Source organism: Euprymna scolopes, chromosome 7 (assembly GCF_053919585.1).
Source record: "Euprymna scolopes isolate OS-2025 chromosome 7, ASM5391958v1, whole genome shotgun sequence".
NCBI classification, from domain to species: Eukaryota; Metazoa; Mollusca; class Cephalopoda; order Sepiida; family Sepiolidae; genus Euprymna; species Euprymna scolopes.
The window spans coordinates 123,849,307-123,869,069 of record NC_136488.1 but is presented as its reverse complement, the minus strand read 5'-3'; the positions used below and the strand labels follow the sequence as shown (position 1 = coordinate 123,869,069).

General features: G+C 35.0%; 1 protein-coding gene across 2 annotated transcripts in view; it reads right to left on the bottom strand.

The window, feature by feature from the left end:
* Positions 1-19,763, bottom strand: part of LOC145279920 (sterol carrier protein 2-like) — a 137,129-nt gene that overhangs the window by 83,579 nt on the left and 33,787 nt on the right. The window contains exon 1 of one of the 2 annotated variants that reach the window (XM_080131486.1): positions 7,524-8,089. The exons of the other annotated variant lie outside the window; for it this stretch is intronic. Within the exon in view, the coding sequence (XP_079987612.1) occupies positions 7,524-7,592 (69 nt within the window). The 5' untranslated portion in view covers positions 7,593-8,089. Of the gene's footprint in view, positions 1-7,523; positions 8,090-19,763 lie in introns of those variants that run through there. 2 annotated transcript variants of the gene reach the window in all.

Sequence of the window (19,763 nt, the reverse complement as noted above, 5' to 3'; positions counted from 1 at the left end):
TAGACTGAGACAGTTTGTAATATCTCCCCCCCCCCGCCCCCCATCAAGATTTTATCTTTTTGCTATCAAAAAGTGTTGCATATGTTTGGTCCTCAGTAACGGAGAAATTCTTCTAGACTGAGGCAGTTTTTATATTTTTCCCCAATCAAGAGTGCACTTTCTTTAGGATAGGAGGACTGGAATTTGCTCATATGAAAAATGAGACTGTGCCCACATGAGAAGGCGTTCAAAATCAAAAAATACTGTTAAAAAATGTAGCATAAATACATAGGTACTGCAAAATGGTATAATATTACTGAAATAAGAAAATGTAAAATTTGATGATATCGTAATTGGTCATGAACAAAGCATGTGAATAAATGTAAGGAAAAAAGGATAGTTTAAGCAATGCTGAACACCTTAGGAAATAAAGATGTAACTATGTAAAAATGGACTGATAATTGCCAAGAAAAAATAAAAGTAAGGGAAGCAGCTAGAAAAAAAAATCTTCTCAAAATTACTGGAATGGTTTTTAAAAAGTATAAAAATATCAGATCACAGGTTTATTTTGTTTAAAATCCATTTTTCAAATTACTGGAATGTTTTGTATAATGAAAACCTCAATTTCATCACATTGTACATACTTTGTTTTCAAAAGTTAATAGTAATAGTCTGTGTTCGAGAAAGTATGTATTGTGTGTTGGGAGTGCTGCCGAATAAAATTTAGGTAATTCTGCTGAGTTTGCATAAAGATACACAAATGTAAACAAAACCTGGCTGAAATGTAGGTTTTCCAAGAAAAAGGCAGTCCTTCAAAAATTCTGATACACCTAGCAGTGCACTTACTAATCCGCGCTATTTTTTAAATCATATTTCCACGTTTAATTAAAGTTTTATGATATGCCTTTTTATTCAATTGTAAGGTTAAAATATAGAAGAGTTACAAAATACCCTCCCCTTCCGATGTTAAGAATGGCTTTTTAAATAACGTTATTATTTCAGCATGGATCAATAAGTGCACTAGTACCAAAAAATTAATTTCTCGAACTATTGATATTACCATTGAATTAAGTATTGCTTATTTAATATTTTCATACAAAAAATTATAATTGCAAAAAATATTTCTACTTTTCTTTAAAATTACAGGTTTCGCATAATTTCTATAAGCAAGATTTTAATAATTTATCACACTAACCGATTTTCTGGACGATGCAATGTCGTAACATACTTGAAAGTGATTGATATCTGTTCAGAAATAGAGTAATCCATTATTCATTAATTTCAAGTACGCGCATGCTAACAGCCAATCAGAACTAACTGGAACTCAGCCAGGGAGAGTTCGTTATATCAAGGATCAATGGGAAATATATGGGAATAAAAATTAAACACAGACAGTGTCTTGTTAAAAGTTGTTCCTAATGTAGAGGATTTCCTGGTTACGTTGAGGATAGAAGAAAAAATTTTGCGAGTAAAAATTGTGCTGCCATCGTGAAAAATGTATTAATTTGGAAGGTGACGTTCCTAGGAATTAATATAAGATTTATTTGACAACAGATGAAAGTGAATGCACAAAACCGACAACAGATAGCAGCTAGTAGTCTGACCATATTGAATTTGTATATGGCGTCTATATAATATATATATATATATATATATATATATATATAGCACAATCACATTGACACACTGGTTCTCACCAGATCATCGAAGTTAAGCAACATTGAGCTTGGCCAGTATCAGGTGGGTGACCATTTGGGAAAGTGAAACTGATGCACTCTATCCTTCTCTTGAGGGTAGATGGGACTCTCTTAAGCCGTGGTAGGCACCCCATGTAGCGATGACATCATGATAAAAAATATGCTTGATAGCCCTGGCGAAGCATCAAGTATTCAACTACGGACAAGATTTGAATTACGCTACAAACTCGTGTAGTGAGTTCAATCTTGGCTGGAGCCACGCTGGATGGATGGATATGGTGTCTGCATTTGCAAAGCTCTAACTCTTTTTTTTCTGGAGGGAAATAATTTGTAAAGATAAGATAATGTAAGGAAGTTTCATTTTAATATTTAAAAGCAACTTTATTGGTCATCTTCGTTAGTAGCATGAGAAACGGGTTAGTAGCTGGAAGTGTTCTTGTGTGTAAGGATAGTATGAATATTATAGACAGTTCTGAGACGTAGATTAGATAGACTGGTTAACGGAAAAAGAAAGGCAAAGGTATCCAGTGTGTTTACATGTTGTAGCTGATAGTAGTTAGTGTGTGTCGAGTCTATGTATCAACGTGAGTAGTCCTGTAGCTTGTAAGGAATTTTGTGCGTTTACCACGTGTTGTGGACAAAGGGTTAAAGAGTCCCGTAGCACGAGAAACAAGAAAGAATGTCGGGTGTGAAGATAGCCATGTTGGCTTGTGGTACTCACGTTAGCCTGGAGCCAAAGGCCCCAAGCGAGGTCTGCTGCCAGGCAGAGAAGGGTGGAAAGAAGGAGCGTTGCTCATTTCAGGTTTTATACACTCGGTCATGTGACTGAGCAACCAGGAAGACGGTTGATTTAAATCTCAAGCCATGAGATTTCATAAGATTTTACCAGTTATTGTGACAATTTTCATTTGCTCACAAATTGCTTCCAATAATATATATATATATATATATATATATATACATATATATATGGAGAGAGAGAGATACAACCATTCAAAAAAAGAAGTATTCTAAAATAAAGACTACTTTTTTTATGTGGAGTTTATAAATTAAACTGGAATTATGCGAGCATTAATCAGAAGGGATTTTCCTCGTTATACACCGGCAAGACTTCCGCTAAATAGAAAGTTGAAGTCAAAATGAATTAAGTTTATAAAAGAAACAAAAAAGTAATTATTGGCAAAATATAATTTTATCATTCTAGGTACGTGCAAAATGAATGCCGATGCTCAAAATGTATAAGCATTTTGATTCCTTCCTTTACTTAAAAAAAAAAAAAAAAAAAAAATCACCAAAAATCAGGAAATTAACCAATTTTAATGAAATTTTCAGTATTTATCAAATAATGATCGCGGAATATAATGAACTAATTACTTTTATTTAAATCTTAGTGGAAATGTACTATTTTCTTTAAAAAAAATACCTTTACTGAAGTTCTGGTTTTCAGTAGTAAATAAAAAACGTAAGACTTTATTTTTGCTTTTTTTATATAAATAAAGCATCGTAATTTTTAACAATAAAAATAAAATAAAATAATTTTTATAGGAACATTAGAAAAAAAGCCCTTAAATCTGTATTAACCAATTCTATATAACTCAAAGAAAAATGAGTGCTAGTGCAGTGCACTAAGTGTGTCAGAAATTTCGCGAAAAATATTGAATAATTCCACCCCATCTTTGCAAGCTTATAACTCCTCGAAAAGCCCTAATTTTTTTTCAATTAAAATGAGCAAGGACCAAGGTTTCATTAAAAAAACAAAAACAAACAATGTGTTTTTTTTTAAAAAAAGGTTTTAAACTTCTGACTTTACAGGTAAATTTCTAAAAAAACACTACTTTTTTTTGTTTTAAATTTGAATATATTATTTATTGATCTTTTATCTTCAATTTGTGATATATAACACTTTGGTGAGTAAATTAATGATTTACTTTTTAATAGACATTTCAAAATGGGAGGTGTGAATTAATTCCACCCCCTGTCTTTCCAAGCTTATAACTACTCGAAAAATGTAATTCAAGCCCTAATTTTTTTTTTTTTCAATTAAAGGAGCAAGGACCAAGGTTTCATTTAAAAAAACAAAACAAAAGGAAAAACAAACAACGTGGCTTAAAAAAAAAAAAAAAAAAAAAAACGTTTTAAACTTCCGACTTTACAGGTAAATTTCTAAAAAACACTACTTTTTTTTTGTTTTAAATTTGAATATATTGTTGATCTTTTATCTTCAATTTGTGATATATAAAACTTTGGTGAGTAAATTAATGATTTACTTTTTAATAGACACTTGAAAATAGGGGGGGGGGGCGTGAATTAAAAAAAAAAAAAAGTTTGTCTAAAATATCATATTCGGTTTATTGGAAAGAGCATAATATTTCACATTGACTCTGAAAATATCGTAAAAATTGAATCAATAGAAAAATTTTGATAGATTTTTAAAGTTTAAAAATTGCAAAATACTGAGCTCGTAAAATTCAATTAATTTCATTACTGTTTTTTAACAAATAAAAAAAATATTTCTATTACTTCTAAAACAACCTTAATAGTTTATTTTGGAAGTATAATTCATAAAGAAAATAAACAACCCACTTTTAAAAGAGAAATTATGAGTTTTTTTATATTTTATTCGCAGTTTCGTGTTAGGGGTGTCAAAAATTCCTACAAAAATTCTGATACACCTAGCAGTGCACTTACTAATCCGTGCTATTTTTTAAATCATATTTCCAAGTTTAATTAAAGTATGCTTTTTATTCAATTGTAAGGTTAAAATATAGAAGAGTTACAAAACACCCTCCCCTCCCGATGTTAAGAATGGCTTTCTAAGTAACGTTATTATTTCAGAACGGATCAATAAGTGGACTAGTACCAAAAAATGAATTTCTCGAACTAGCGATATTACCATTGAATTAAGTATTGCTTATTTAATATTTTCACACAAAAAATTATAATTGCAAAAAATATTTCTACTTTTCTTTAAAATTATAGGTTTCGCATAATTTTTATAAGCAAGATTTTAATAATTTCCTTGCTCGCAAGAATGTGAAACTTTCGGCGTAACATATTTTTTATATAATAATGAACAATAATTAAAAATAATTAATTTAAAAACAGGAACATAGAAAAATAATTAAATTAAAAAATGCAAAAATTAATACAAACGTTCAGAAAAGAAATGTACGGTTGCGCGACAGGGGGAAAAAAAAGAACTTCCTCCCTTTTAATTACATGAAGTTATTTTCAGTCTTTTGACTGCCTGAAATTTTGGGCCTTCGTAATTTTCATGTTTACAAAATTTTAGTTTGTGGTGCAAGTCTATAAATGGTCCACAAGTAATCTTTTTTACTATAAAAATCTGAAAAAAAGTCGTTATAATGTACGTATTTGTCACTGCATGAAAATGTCATATTCCAAAAATCACGTAAACCGATCAAGTAGTTTTTTTTTATTTAAGAAAATCAAATATTATGAGACATTCCATCGAAGAAAAACTTCCCGTCATCTTGTTTTTGAATGATGATACACTGCTAGCGACACCTACTGGGAATGTTTGGAATATTAGACCAGAAAGAGGCAGACAATCGACTTTCCACACTAGAAAAAAAAAAACTTAAAAAATTAAGACATTTATAAGTTTTTGAGGATGTTGAAAACGAAAATAACGTTTAAAATTCCAGCAAACAAGTAGTTTCCAAGATATGAAGAATTTTACGTAAATTGAACACACATACACGTTGACGCTCCGCCAACAAAAATTCGGTAAATGTGTATTTCAGCGGCGTAAATTCAAGTTTTACATTAGTGATGGCCATAAAGTGGGTGATCATTATACGTTAAATTATTATAGAAAAGTGATACCTCATTTTCTTTAAACTAACATTTCTTCTGGTCTTACATTCCAAACATTCCCAATAAGTGTCGCTAGCAGTGTATCATTCAAAAACAAGATGGCGTGACGTTTTTCTTCAATAAAATGTCTCATAATATTTGATTTTCTTAAATAAAAAAAAACAAACTACTTGATCGATTTACGTTATTTTTGGAATATGACATTTTCATGCAGTGACAAATACGTACATTATAAATATTTTTTCAGATTTTTATAGTAAAATGATTACTTGTGGACCATTTCACTTGCACCTAGTTTGTTGCGTTTTGCGAACGCCAGCAGTCCAGTCCAGCACTCGGTTTTGGGGCTAATTAATTTATGTTATAATTATTTTTTTGTTTTTTTTAATTCAATATCTTAAGACTTTGCTAATTATCTTTGAAATAGACCCAGAAAACTAATATTTATCTTTTAAAGGATTTTTACAATGAATTTATTTAACTTCAAAATTTAGCTGAATTGGGTAGCTCGCCGTGAAAACATTTTCATAACTTTTTTTTTTTTTTTCACGTGTACAAATATTTTTTTCCTTTTGGAAATTAAGTTTAATCCTTAATCTTTTAAATACAATCAAAAAGTAGTTGGAAACATACAAAAAGATTATGATAAATCGGCTTTCAAAACTAGGTCCCCCATTTTTTGCCCGTACCTATTATAAACCCATTCTTAATATGGGAGGCTTTTTTTTTTTTTTTTAACTATTCTGTACTTCCACCTAATAATTTACTAAGATACCGTAAATTTACTTTTCCTAAACAGAAGATATCGTTTGTCGATTGTCGGTCGGCTGCTGCAATTCCATTGGCTAAGCATTTCGGCACCTTCCGGAGGTCTACATATAACCTTTCCGGAGTATGCAGACGACTATGCGGTCCGGTCCGTATTCAGCAAAAGTACCAATTATTTGATAAGCTATTCAGCACAAGTACAGTGATTAAATTTGCAATTTTTTCAGTATTGTTTATTATTTTATTTATTTTTCCCCCAACGATGTAGACTTAATGTCTGCTTTGTGAAAATCAAGAAATGGTTCAATGTTAGGTATCGGTACCGTAATAATAAACAAGAAAAAATAAAATGCAGCAATGTACTTTTTAACGGCATCCCCCCTCCTCCGTTTTTGTGTATCGTTAACGCAGTCACCCTTAAGGGGAGTTCGTGGAGCTGAAAAGAAGTATTTTTAAACATCGTTTCACGTTTCATTATTAAATTAAACATCAGTTACAAATTAAGTTACCCGGACTCTCCATCATTTTTTTTTCTTATATTACACTTCATCTTTTCTGTCCTCGGTTAGTGAAAGAGAAATCCTTCTAAACTGAGGCAATTTTAATTTTGTCTCAATCTACATTATTAATTGGATTTTGCTCTGCATTAAAAATCAACTTTGCGTCTCTGCCCTCATGGGGAAGACAAATAAACTTTCTAGATATTTTTCGCGATAGAGTGTTTTGAAACGTACAACGTAAAATCACTTTGCTTTGCACACTGTGTAATGTGAAAAGTACTATAATTTTTTTTGTTAGTTTTTTTTTTTCAAAAGTTCACGTAAAAGTACAAATATAATATTTTTTAATGTAAGACAAACTAAACGGATTATTTCATTTGTTTTTAAATTATTTTTGCAGAGTGAAATTAATTTTAAAAAAAAATTAAGTTCTTTTGTTATTGTTGTTGGTTTAAGAATTTTACGTATGAGTTTACGTATTTTCAAATATATTTTAATAAAATTAATTAAAAAAATAAAACGATCACTGAGTAAAAATATAAAAGAGAAGAATTAGTGTTTTTTTGTGTTTTTTATTTAATTTTAAAAAAGTTTAATTTTAAAGACAGGAGATCGAATTTATGTTGAGTTAGTATTACATTAATTCTTTTTTTCTTTTTACTTTGCGGACCATCTTTAAAAAAAAAAACAAGTTGTATAATTTTATCTTTTCTTTTTATGAACAAATTATTACATTTACCTTCGTCATTCCGACCCCAATGACATAAATCTTACGATTAGTAGAAGGAGATGAAATAACGGGCGCCATATTGGTTGATCTGTTGGAAAGCCGATAGTAAGACTCATACAATATGAACGGAGTTTTTTTTTTTTATGTTTTAATTCGTTCGTTTTTCGTTCTGTCGTTTTTTTTTTTTTTTTTTATTATTCGTTCATTCTTTCTCTCTTCTTATAAATAAACAACTGATACGCGGGCGGAAGTTCGACTTACTCATATCTGACTTTAATATGTACTATCTAGTAATTTAAAAAAAAAAAAAAAAAAAAAAAAGAAGATACACACATTATAAAAAGACACACACAATCCATTATACTCGGCGGAGTTCAGCTCAATCCAACCGTTCAAAGACTGATTTTGCAAGTATCAAAATTGAGATAGCTTGTTCAATATTGACAGAGGTGTTGCTTTAGTCTTATGCAGTTTTAGGAGGTTCTTTCTTCGAGATGGGGTTACTTTATTGCTATTCACTGGAAGCACCACTGGCACCAGTGACCACTGGAGAATGCCGATGAGGCTGCCCAGGCATTATTTGTAGCCTCGTGTGTCACATTCGCCCATTGGACAGAGATAAATGTCCTCTGGGGGAGGATATGGTCGAATATGGTATGTTCTAGGTGTATTTATTTGCTTCCCCACTGAGCAAATTAGGCACAAGAGCCTTGTGCCACAAGGCCGTTTTTTAATATGGAGAGAGAGGGAGGGAAAGGGGATCAGCTCCCGAGAGGTGGGAAATGGGAGCTGTATAGTAACTGTTCGTCTGTAGGGTGATCTCTACATTGACCAAGGTCTGATATGTGGGGTTACCCCCACATATGGTCTTTGTTTGTAGTATTTGTCAGCCCGGGGACAGTTTTGGCCCGGGGCGCGGGTAGGAGATGCATGAATTATCTCCCTTTGGGTATGTTGTCCGTTGTAAATATAACGAGACTTGGCTACACTGAAAAATGACGTCATACATTAGGTTGACACAAGCAAGATCTGTTGAACAGCAAGATTGTCGAATGAGAGATTTTTACGAAAAGAATTAGAAAACTTTTAAAATTGCATTGAAAAAAGAGAAAATTAAATGGCCATGAAGTACACTGGATCTGAATTTATGCAATATTGTAAGAAATTCTCTTACTCGTTTTTTGCCTATGGCAGAATGAAAGAGACTCAGAAAAGCAACAAAGGCTCATCTTAAATCCAAGAATAATTTTATTTACAAAAGGGTAAAAGAGGAGTCCATATTGCAAAAGAGTGCCCTCTTTAGCTTCTGCCAAATGGCGGGTAGTTCTTGCCTAGAAAGGCGAAGGTAGTTGTAGTTCATGCCTTGAAAGGCGAAGGTAGTTTTTCTTCTTGTGAAGATGCTGGTAGACTCGGCCGCTCGTAGAATGGGTTGAGGGTTCGCAAAATCCTTCCAGACTGTCGATACGAACAACGCACCTTTTGCGATCGATGTTCATAAAATAATATGCCCTCTTGCGGGCAATGAAAATGAAGTAATTAATCCGTAGAACATTTTAGCCTCCGGCTAATATCCGCATTTAAATGAGCGGAGAAATAAATGGAGTAGAACCATGCCTTAGTTCTTAGGCATAGAGCGAGATTACGCGCGTCTGCTTTGCTCGACGTCAAGTTGAAATCTGTTTTTTGAAACATAAAATTCCCGCCACTTCTGAATCCTCCGCAGCAACTGGGCAACGCAATACCATTTGTCGAAATAATCGCGTGATTTACAATCACGCGGTTATCGCCCTTGCATTCTGAAATTTCTAACACACTGCCAAAGGAAGGAAGAGAAAGAAATGGATACTCATTTCTTTCTTTTTTTATCAGGAAATTAAGGATTGTAGCCTATTTGGACAAGTTATTACAATGAAATTCTGTCCCAAAGGACTTAATATTCACACAATAATAGCAATTAAATTCAATGTGTGTCTGTTGTCAATCTGAACTTCTAACGATCTCTTTATGGCAAACAGAGAATTTATTAGTAATAAAAAGTATGACTCTACTGATGAGTCTATAAAAGGAATATACAATTATTAACTTGGTGTTTGGTCCGCACAATCCGGACACACCCAATCTTCAACGGTAACTTGTTGGTCGACCCCGACACAACTAAAATGGTACCACTCATTGCACGAGTCGCAACACACCATAGGTGTTGTTCCATCGTTGGCGACTGAACATGTGGGGCAAAAGAAGGGGCCTCCTTCTTCCGCAAATTCTGCTAATGCAGGTTCAGGATTATGTTTTATCTCTAAAGGATAAATATTTTTTAAGGAATGAATTTGGACACACCCGTCTTTCAGCACTGAGGCCGAACGAACCTTGTTGTCCTTTCTGACCAATAATTTTACTACCTTATCCAACCCCCAGAAGGGCCGGGACTTATTAGGAGCTTTGACAAGAACAATTTCACCCTCTGATATTTTAGAGGTTTCATTTTCTGTAATGTGGGCACCTACTTCTCTAATTGAGAGCAAGTAGTCATTATGCCAAATACGTTTGAATTTACTGACAAATTCATCCCTCATTTCAAGGGAATGTAAGAGCGAATTTCTATTTGGAGGTTCTGGACAAGGGTCCTCTGAACTGCTAAGATTGATAAGCAGGCGGGGATGATATCCTGTCTGCAAAAAATGGTTGGGAGTCAACCCATCAAGGCCTCTATCAGAAGCTGAAATAAATGTTAGTGGCCTATCATTTATGGCCTTTTGAACATCTGAAAGGGCGGTTAGGAACACGAAATAACCGACCCTCCTCCTACCCAACAACTTGGAAAGACACTGTTTCACAGTTTTAATTAATCTCTCTCATACTCCACCATGCCATGCAGAGTACAGGGGAATTGTATAATGAACAATAGTAGTGGATTTGAAATATTCTCTAAATTCATCAGACACAAATATGTCTGATAATATAATACCTGACGCTATGAAAGATTTAGCATTGTTGGAATACATATGAGTTGGTACACCAAATAAGTTGGTGAACCTAACGAACGCTAACAAGAAGGATCTTGCGCTCATATCCGGTACCAATTCCAAGTGTATGGCACGTAAACTCCTGCAAGTAAACAGTAGGATGTACATTTTGACATCCTCATTATTGTTTTTGACAAAAAAATGTCCAGTAAAATCCACCCTTACACATTTGAAGGGCCGGACAAAATTTACTCTATCAGAAGGCAGTTGAGACCCAGAGGGTGCTTTGTACGGTAGAGAATTAATTCTCTTACATATAACACAGTCACGGAGAACCGACTTCACCGCCTGTCTCCCTTGGGGGATCCAAAAACCCGATAGCCTCACCTTGCTAAGGGTTGAATTTGCTCCCATATGACAACAATTCTGGTGAGCTTCAATAATGACCAATTTGGTCAGGTGGGTATTTTTTCCTAATAATATAGGAAATTTCACTTCATATGGAAAAACCTTGGAGTTCTGAATACGTCCTTGAGTCTGTATCAGTCCCTCCCTATCTAGGAATAACCCAAGGGCCGTAACTCTTGGTGGAGCAGCCCTATTAGAGGGTTGTTGCAAATAAGCAAGTTCTGTGGGAAACGCTTCCCTTTGTAAATGAGAGAAGAGCAACAATTTAGCTCTCTTGACGGTGTCAGTCTTTCGGTGACGTAATTTATCACCGAATCTCACAACTTTTTCTAAGACATTAATAGCCTTAGTTAATGAGGAAAAATCAGATATTTTAATTGGCAAGTGATTCTCGTTAGAAGCAGTTTCATCCGAGGACATATATGTTACCATCTTCCTGTTAACATTGTTAAGACAAGGCAAGGGGGACGTGGGCCAGCTGATTTCAACTTGATTAAGCCAGTCTGGTCCGCAGGTCCAAAATTTGAAAAATTGTTTGAACTTAGAGGCAGTAATACCTCTGGTTAAAAGATCAGCTGGATTATCCGACGAAGGAACATATCTAAATTTAGGGTTTATCCCATATTTAAGTTTAATGTTTTCAATGAACTTATTAATGTCTGACACGCGATTTTCAATTAATATATTTTTTTCGCAGCCTTCCCATTCAAAATCCATGACAGGGCTACTTGTGCGTCAGACACGACAAAAAAGGATTTGATATTGATAGGCACTAGAGCACCCAAAACTTGTGGAATAATTTTAAACGCTAGAAATATAGCTAATAATTCCAAAACAGGTAGTGATTTTCCCTTGATGGGTGCCACTTTTGCCTTGGCGAATATCAAGGAACACTGAGCACCTTGTTTCGCATACACAGAAAACCCATAAGCGTGCTTAGAAGCATCGCTAAAGCAAATAATTTCAACAGGGGATTCCGCTAAGAGAGTACATCTAGGAAATTCAAAGTTCCCTATACAATTCAGCTCGTTGGCATGTGCTTGCCACGTGGCCTTAGCTTCTTCAGGGATTTGTTGATCCCAAGACAACTCCTTTTTCCACAGTTGACTAATAATGATCTTCCCCTGCACGGTGACAGGAAGAAGTAAAGATAATGGATCATATAGACTTGAGACTTGAGATAATATCTTGCGTTTGGTATTGGCATTGCCATCTATTACAGATGGAGCGAGTTTAAGGGTATCCCTTTCAACAGAATATTGATACCCCAGCACCTTTTCAAAGTTGGGGGAAGAAGACGAGATAGTACCGTCTTCCATCATTTTATTTTGTATGCTCGTGCAATTGGAGTTGCAGGATTGGAGTTCAAACCCCGCTTCTCCGAGTCTTTCGCGGACTTTATTATACACATGGGTTAGAGTATCTCGGTCACTATTAGTAGTAACTAAGTTGTCAACATAGAATTTATTGGAAATCGAATGTGATGTCAAATCGGCTTCATATTTTTTGGCATGATGCTTAAGTATAAAGCTTAATATAAAAGGGCTGGCATTGAACCCAAATATAATAGTATTAAAACGGTAGGTGCACAATTTGCCATCTACCTTGAGGAAAAAACAAAATCTATTTTTATCTTCAATAGATTTTAACCTGATCTGTAAAAAAGCTTTGCGCAAATCGCCCAAAAGCACATATTTTTCTTTTCGGAAAGCTAGTAGAATATCTAGCAACAATGCAGTCATGTTAACACCCAAATAAGCAGCGTCGTTAATCGAAATGCTACCTTTACGTTTCAACGAACAATTGAAAACAGGGCGGATTTTTGTAGTTATTCCCAGACCTTCTTTAATTACTGGCCGATGGGGAATCCATTTATAATTCTCATAAGTTCCATGGGGAACGGAGAAAGGTTCGATAATTCCACAGTCTTCGTATTCTTTGAAGACCTGTATATAATCGTTATACAGTCCCTTTCCTTCCAAGGACTGGGCCACCCTATGCATTATTCGCAGTGAAAGCACATAATTGGACTCCACCTTGAGAAGCTTGTCATGCTCCCAAGGCAGCTCGACGTAATATTTTCCTTCCTTGAGAACTATAGCCTCTTCGAAGGCATTTATTTTTTCTTTATCAATTGAAGACAACTGGTTGGCATCCTCGATACCTATGGAGTCCAGAGAAAAAAACTTTTCTACTCCACGTTCAACAGCAGGACTGTCAAAAAAAAGTTGCAGCACATCCTCATAAGATGCTATGGCTTTAATACACTATCAATTAAATATGACTGACACATAGGGAGTGTTTTAATAACTTGATCGAAGGCTGGCAATTTTTCCACAGCCTTATCATTTTTGTTTAAAAAATTTGACCCCTCACCGAAGGGAATGATATCATTGGGGAGTTTCCAAGCGGAACCTCCCAAGCACTTAATTAAACTGAGATTATGGATTCTAGGAATAAGATCCAGGCCAATGATACCGAGAACGTTAGAACCGTTTAGTTCAGAATAACCAGGGCAAAACTTATACCCTTTTTTAGTTAAATTCGACGTAATCTCATCGAACCTGTTTACGTTAAATTTCAATTTCAAATTTTCAGCAAACAATGCAGAATGATAAAAAGGACGCTGATGTCCCAATTTAATAGACACTTCCAGCTCTGAAAGACGTAAGGACTTATTCCCCACGAGGGTATTGACGGACATTTGTACTGTCTCAGGATTAAGATTACGGTTGTGAATCAACCGGTCCAAAATTGTTTTAGAGAAAAAGGATTTTTGGCTACCCGTATCTATCAGACAGAAAAAATAAACCGGGTGCCCTTTAACCTTCATAGATATCTTGAGTACAGGACTTGTCCTGATCCATCACGAAAGTACGTCCCACAAAGGACTTAGATTCTTTTGGACACATTAAGGAACGATGGTTTTTTAGACCACAATTACTGCAAGGGAAGGGGAACCCCTTAACCCCCCTGCAACTGGACTCTGAGTGCTCACCGAGGCACCGGAGACATAATCTTAATTCTTTCGCTCGAATAATTTTAGATTCCGAATTTGGAAATTTAGAACAAACTTTTGTCAGGTGACCATCAACCTGACACAATTTACAAAATTTATTTTCGCCATTTTTGACGAAAGACTTAGAGTTATTATTACTCTGAAAGGACTTGATTTGTTTTGGTTCCGAATTCTTTGCCACGAGGGTTCCAGCATTCAACGAACCCAACATGTTTGGCGGGAATTTTTCCCGCCTTGACGCATTCAAAGGTGACGCCATTATTATGTCTATAACGTCAAACGTATACGTTAAAATAGACTTTAAGGAAGGAACCCGTTCACAGGATTTATTCATTATTTCTCTGTGAACACCGTTCGGAAATTTAGCGAACAGAATATGAGCTATTAATCTTCCTGAGGTGGATTTATCTGTAAGAAAATCCGTGCCAAAGGAATTATCCATTTCCGTCAGTTCAAGTTTGACTCGCTGGACGAGGATACTGATATCCCTCAAAGACGCAAAATGGTCTGGTTGTGGAATAATGTCATCGAATATTTTGTTCATAATTGCTGAAGGATTTAAATATTTTTCCTTCAGACACTCCAAAGCTGCTTCGTAATTCTCGGGAATCACATCAAACCTAGAAATAATATTAAACGCCTCTCCTGATAATTTGGATTTTAGCAATAATAATTTATCTGCACTTTTCATGTTCGCAGTACAGAATTCAAATTTCCTTAGGAACCCACGGAATTCAAACTTATTGGGAGTTGGATCCCCACTAAACGGGGGGCACTCTAACTCCATTTTCATGGGAACAATATCCCTTGATTTCTCAATCTCCGGCTGTAGCTCAGCCAATCTGTCGTGGACTCCCGCTTTAAACATTTCGAAATCTCGACATATATTTAGTCTTTCCTCATCTGGGGACTTGAAAATTAACTGATCTAATAACTCGTCTACTTCAGACAATCGTTTCTCGATGTCGGAAGAAAAATTATTTATATAACACCCACCTCCTCTCTCGTTCATCCAATCCAAAGAAGCCGTTATACGAAACTTTTTAGCTTCTATTCGACCAACAAGATTTGAATTTGCCATGTTCGAAGGACACGACACGAGAAAACAAAATGGCCGTTCCCACGTGGGGAAATAAAATCAAAGGGCGCGAAAAGGATTCTCCGACGAGAAGCTACTATCTGAAGGGGGTTACGTTAACAAAATTCGAAACTCTCAATGAACAAAGAATTTAAACCCATAAGAACAGTTCAGACTGACATTCGACAACACATTTCAACAATGAATCAATTATAAATTCAAGAATCAATATATAATTTTTTTTTTTTTTTCATACATTATTTAAACTATTACAATTATCGTAAAATATTTAAAAGGTATTTTTTTTTTTTACGAATTAAAACTTCAGTTTACAATTTACATGAAATAATATTTTTTTTTTTCAAATGAACTTCAGTTACAATTTATTGAAGAAATATTTATTTTCAATGAATATGTTCTTTTATGGACCATTACAATTTAATATAAAAATGAATATTCAATATATTATTTTTTCGTTAAAGCACATGGTCTTTTAAGGACCATTACAAATTAAATATAATAATGAATATTAAATACATTATTTTTTTTTAAAGGCGACACAATGAAAGGAAAAAAAATCCAAAATAATGTGTGTGTGGGGGGGGGATCGAAATCTTATGCAATAAAACGTTATTACTCATAAGAAAAAACAAAATTTGAGGGGGGTAGGAAGGAATATCTTTTGCAATAAAAACGGTGTAAGAAATTCTCTTACTCGTTTTTGCCTATGGCAGAATGAAAGAGACTCAGAAAAGCAACAAAGGCTCACCTTAATTAAATCCAAGAATAATTTTATTTACAAAAGGGTAAAAGAGGAGTCCATATTGCAAAAGAGTGCCCTCTTTAGCTTCTGCCAAATGGCGGGTAGTTCTTGCCTAGAAAGGCGAAGGTAGTTGTAGTTCATGCCTTGAAAGGCGAAGGTAGTTTTTCTTCTTGTGAAGATGCTGGTAGACTCGGCCGCTCGTAGAATGGGTTGAGGGTTCGCAAAATCCTTCCAGACTGTCGATACGAACAACGCACCTTTTGCGATCGATGTTCATAAAATAATATGCCCTCTTGCGGGCAATGAAAATGAAGTAATTAATCCGTAGAACATTTTAGCCTCCGGCTAATATCCGCATTTAAATGAGCGGAGAAATAAATGGGGTAGAACCATGCCTTAGTTCTTAGGCATAGAGCGAGATTACGCGCGTCTGCTTTGCTCGACGTCAAGTTGAAATCTGTTTTTTGAAACACAAAATTCCCGCCACTTCTGAATCCTCCGCAGCAACTGGGCAACGCAATACCATTTGTCGAAATAATCGCGTGATTTACAATCACGCGGTTATCGCCCTTGCATTCTGAAATTTTTAACAATATTAATAAAAAGAAAAAAAGAAAAGAAAAACAAGAATTCAAAGGGGAAAGTTAACCCTCAATGAAAGTGACGCGTAAATTAAATACACATTTAAAACTATACATCTTAAAAGAATTCTAGCATATCCGTTGCCCGGGAATTTAGATTATGTGGCGAAATTGTAATACCAATACTAATGATGTTCAAGATAATATTAATACCGAGAAACTATAATACAAATAATGATGATACTATTAATAGTAATACTCATAATGATACTGATAGAACTAACCACAGCGATAAAATAGTACCAAGGAAGGAAAGAAAATACTAAATAGAGTGGTAATAAATGAAACAATAACATTAAAACAAATAATAATCATTAGAATAATGGTAACAGTAATATTGAGAATGGTAAAAATAATAAGAATACTATTAATACTAACACTATTACTACAAATAATAATAATAATAATAATAATAATAAGAAGAAGAAGAAGAAGAAGAAGAAGAAGCTAACCAGAGGGATGTGGATGATGAAGAAAATCAAGATAGTACCTATAATAGTAGGAGCACTAGGAAAAATTCCGAAAAACTTTGAAAAAAGAATGGGAGAAATTGAAATCTGAGGAATGGCTAGAAAGATACAACGAATAACATTAATGAAAACAGCTGAAATATCAAGGAAAACCGTTGAATGTGGAGACTAATACACATGGGCCACATGAGCAAGCCAGACAAGCGTGAAGAAGTGTTACATGTAACCAAAAACATGGAAGCTGTATATCTATAAGTTCGCTATCCTATCTCCCCATTGCTCCATCACCGCCTCCCCCCCCAAAAAAAAAGAGTGATCCAAATAGCTGAGAAGGGTCAAGGAGGATGGAAAGACTGAGGAGAGAGCACTGACTAGACCTCCACTGAATAAATGCAAAAAGAATTTGGATCTTGGGGAGGCTTATTGCCACTCAAATTCCAGTGGAGACCAATGGCCGTTGCCAGCAAGAAATCAATGGCAAGCAGCTGTTCCAATAACGCAAATTCATTTGCAAATGTTATTGAAAGAGGTGGAAAGTACTGGAAATCTGGGGAGACTTGTTGTCACTCAGCTTCCAGGGATCACCACAGGTTGTTTTCAAAGAGAGATCCTTGATGACCTGCATGGAAGCTACTTGTGAGCCGATAATAATAATAAATTAAAATAATAACAAAAAATTTGAAGAATATAAAAAATCAAAATAGTACTATAACTCAAAGTATTAGCAATAATAACAAATGAAAATCATTATCACCAACAACAATAATAATAATGTGGATGATAATGATCATGATCATCATCATCAATAAACTGACTGATTTGTTCATTAAAGTGTTAGGTGTAATGGCAGAATAGTTTGAATACTGTATTTTCTTTTTTTTTTACATGGGGGTCACCTCTAATCAAGGCCAAGAGGCCACTCGAGGATAAGGGTTAATGGGTATACATTAGTCATTGTGATTTTAGCATAGTAAACATAAGTGGGAATTTTGTGACTTGGATTACTTAGGGGGACGGTTCAACAAGAACTTGTTCACATTGGACTTGAAGACAATCAGATTGTAGTCAGCTAGAAAGCAGGCAAACGGAATAGAGTTCCACAGGCGAGCAGTTCTAAGAAAGAAGCCCTGTTCATGGAATGTACGTTTAGGTATAGGCACAGATAAAGAGTGTGGGAAATTGTTGATACTGGTTCTGGCTAGACGAGTATTTTTTGTGAAAGTCTGATGAGAGGGGACCATAGATTGAAGTTCAGATGAGCACCTGCCATGAAAATAACGATAAAGCAGGGACAGGCTCGCTATGTCTCTTCTGTGGGAAAGAGGTTGCAGGGAAGAGAAACGGGCTTCCCATGCTAAGCTACAAACTCTGTCAAGACAGGATAAGTCACTTCTAGCAGCTCCTTCCCAGATGTGGCAACAGTACTCCATCGTTGGCCGAACCTGGCTTTTGTAGGTAGAGAATTGCATCAGGAGTGAGATATCTACTGAAGCAGTAGAAGAATCTCACCATTTTTCCAGCGACTTTGGCAATGGATTTGATATACGTGTTCAATTTCAGATCGGGAGTAAAGGTCAAGCTCAGAAGCTTATCAAAACATGAAGCCTCCCCAAGACGAGAGCCATTCATTTCGATTAATGGCAGAGCGTTGATGATGTAAAGATAGAAGCTTGGTTTTAGATGCATTAAAAGTAACCAGCCACAAAATTCTTTGTGAATAAAATATTTATAAATCAATAAAAAAAAAAACTATTCCTTCCTCTAAAAAAAACTCACCGTATAATTATATGAATACAGATTAGAAAATTTTTAACTAATGTAGGGAGGGTATTGTGTAGAAATAATGCTATTATTTAGAAACCCATGCTTAGCATGGGGAGGAGGTGTAAGTATTGTTTACTTTCGCCTAACAATTTACTAAACAAACTTGTTGTAAAACTTTAATTTAACCTGAAAATACCATCAATAAACGAGCACGGTAACTTCTCTGCGTTAAGCACTGTTAAGGAATGTTGTGTATTTTGTAAAAATCTTAAATCATTAAGAAAACAAAAAACAAAACATAATTCATGTATATCGTTTTTTTACTTCAGTAAAAGAAATGATAGGTGTTAAAATGTAAAAAAATTTGTAATTGGTTTCGCCTTTCCTGATTTAAATAGTTGTGGAATTAACAAATAAATCTACAACTGAAAAAAGAGGTGCCCGAGTCATTGTTGTGTGAAGCATTTGCCGATTGAGTATATGCTTTTTACAAATGCCAATGAGCTACACAAAATACTGTTGTAACGTCTATTGCGGACCAGGATATAAATACCCTAACTCGCTACAAGAAAAAATAATGAAACTAATTGAATGAAGGAAACAAAGAACTCAAATGCTGGAATAAAATAAACATGTCGTTTATTTTATGTTGAGAAATGAAAATCTTGGGTGTACACGTGTTCATTCAGCCATTGACGACTACGCGCGTGGAAGGAAAGGGGAATGCAATAGAGAAATGCGAAGTGGCAAGCCGTCCTGTAGAAAGAGAGGGTTAAGCTCAGTAGAGAGTCTCGCAGATGTCTCTGTTGATGGACCAAAGCCGAAGGGGAGATAGAGTGAGAAAGTCAATCCAGTTCATGAAGAAAGAAAGCGTATAAAGTGTACGTACTGTCTGTTGGCTTTTTGTCCCACATAGTAGCAAATGGTGTGCGCCTGTCGAAAAGGCACGCTGTCGGTCTGTAGACCGCCCAGCTAGGAAGCTGGTCTGAAAAAGGAAGATGCTGCTTATTGCTCTTGCTTTTATACTTGTTTCCGGTGGTCTTTTGTGCATGTGTGGATTTCCTTTGAAAGGGGAAGTGACGTCGTCCATGTGTGCGTTCGTGTGCATATGTTGCGTGTGTGTGTATACACGTGAATGTGAGT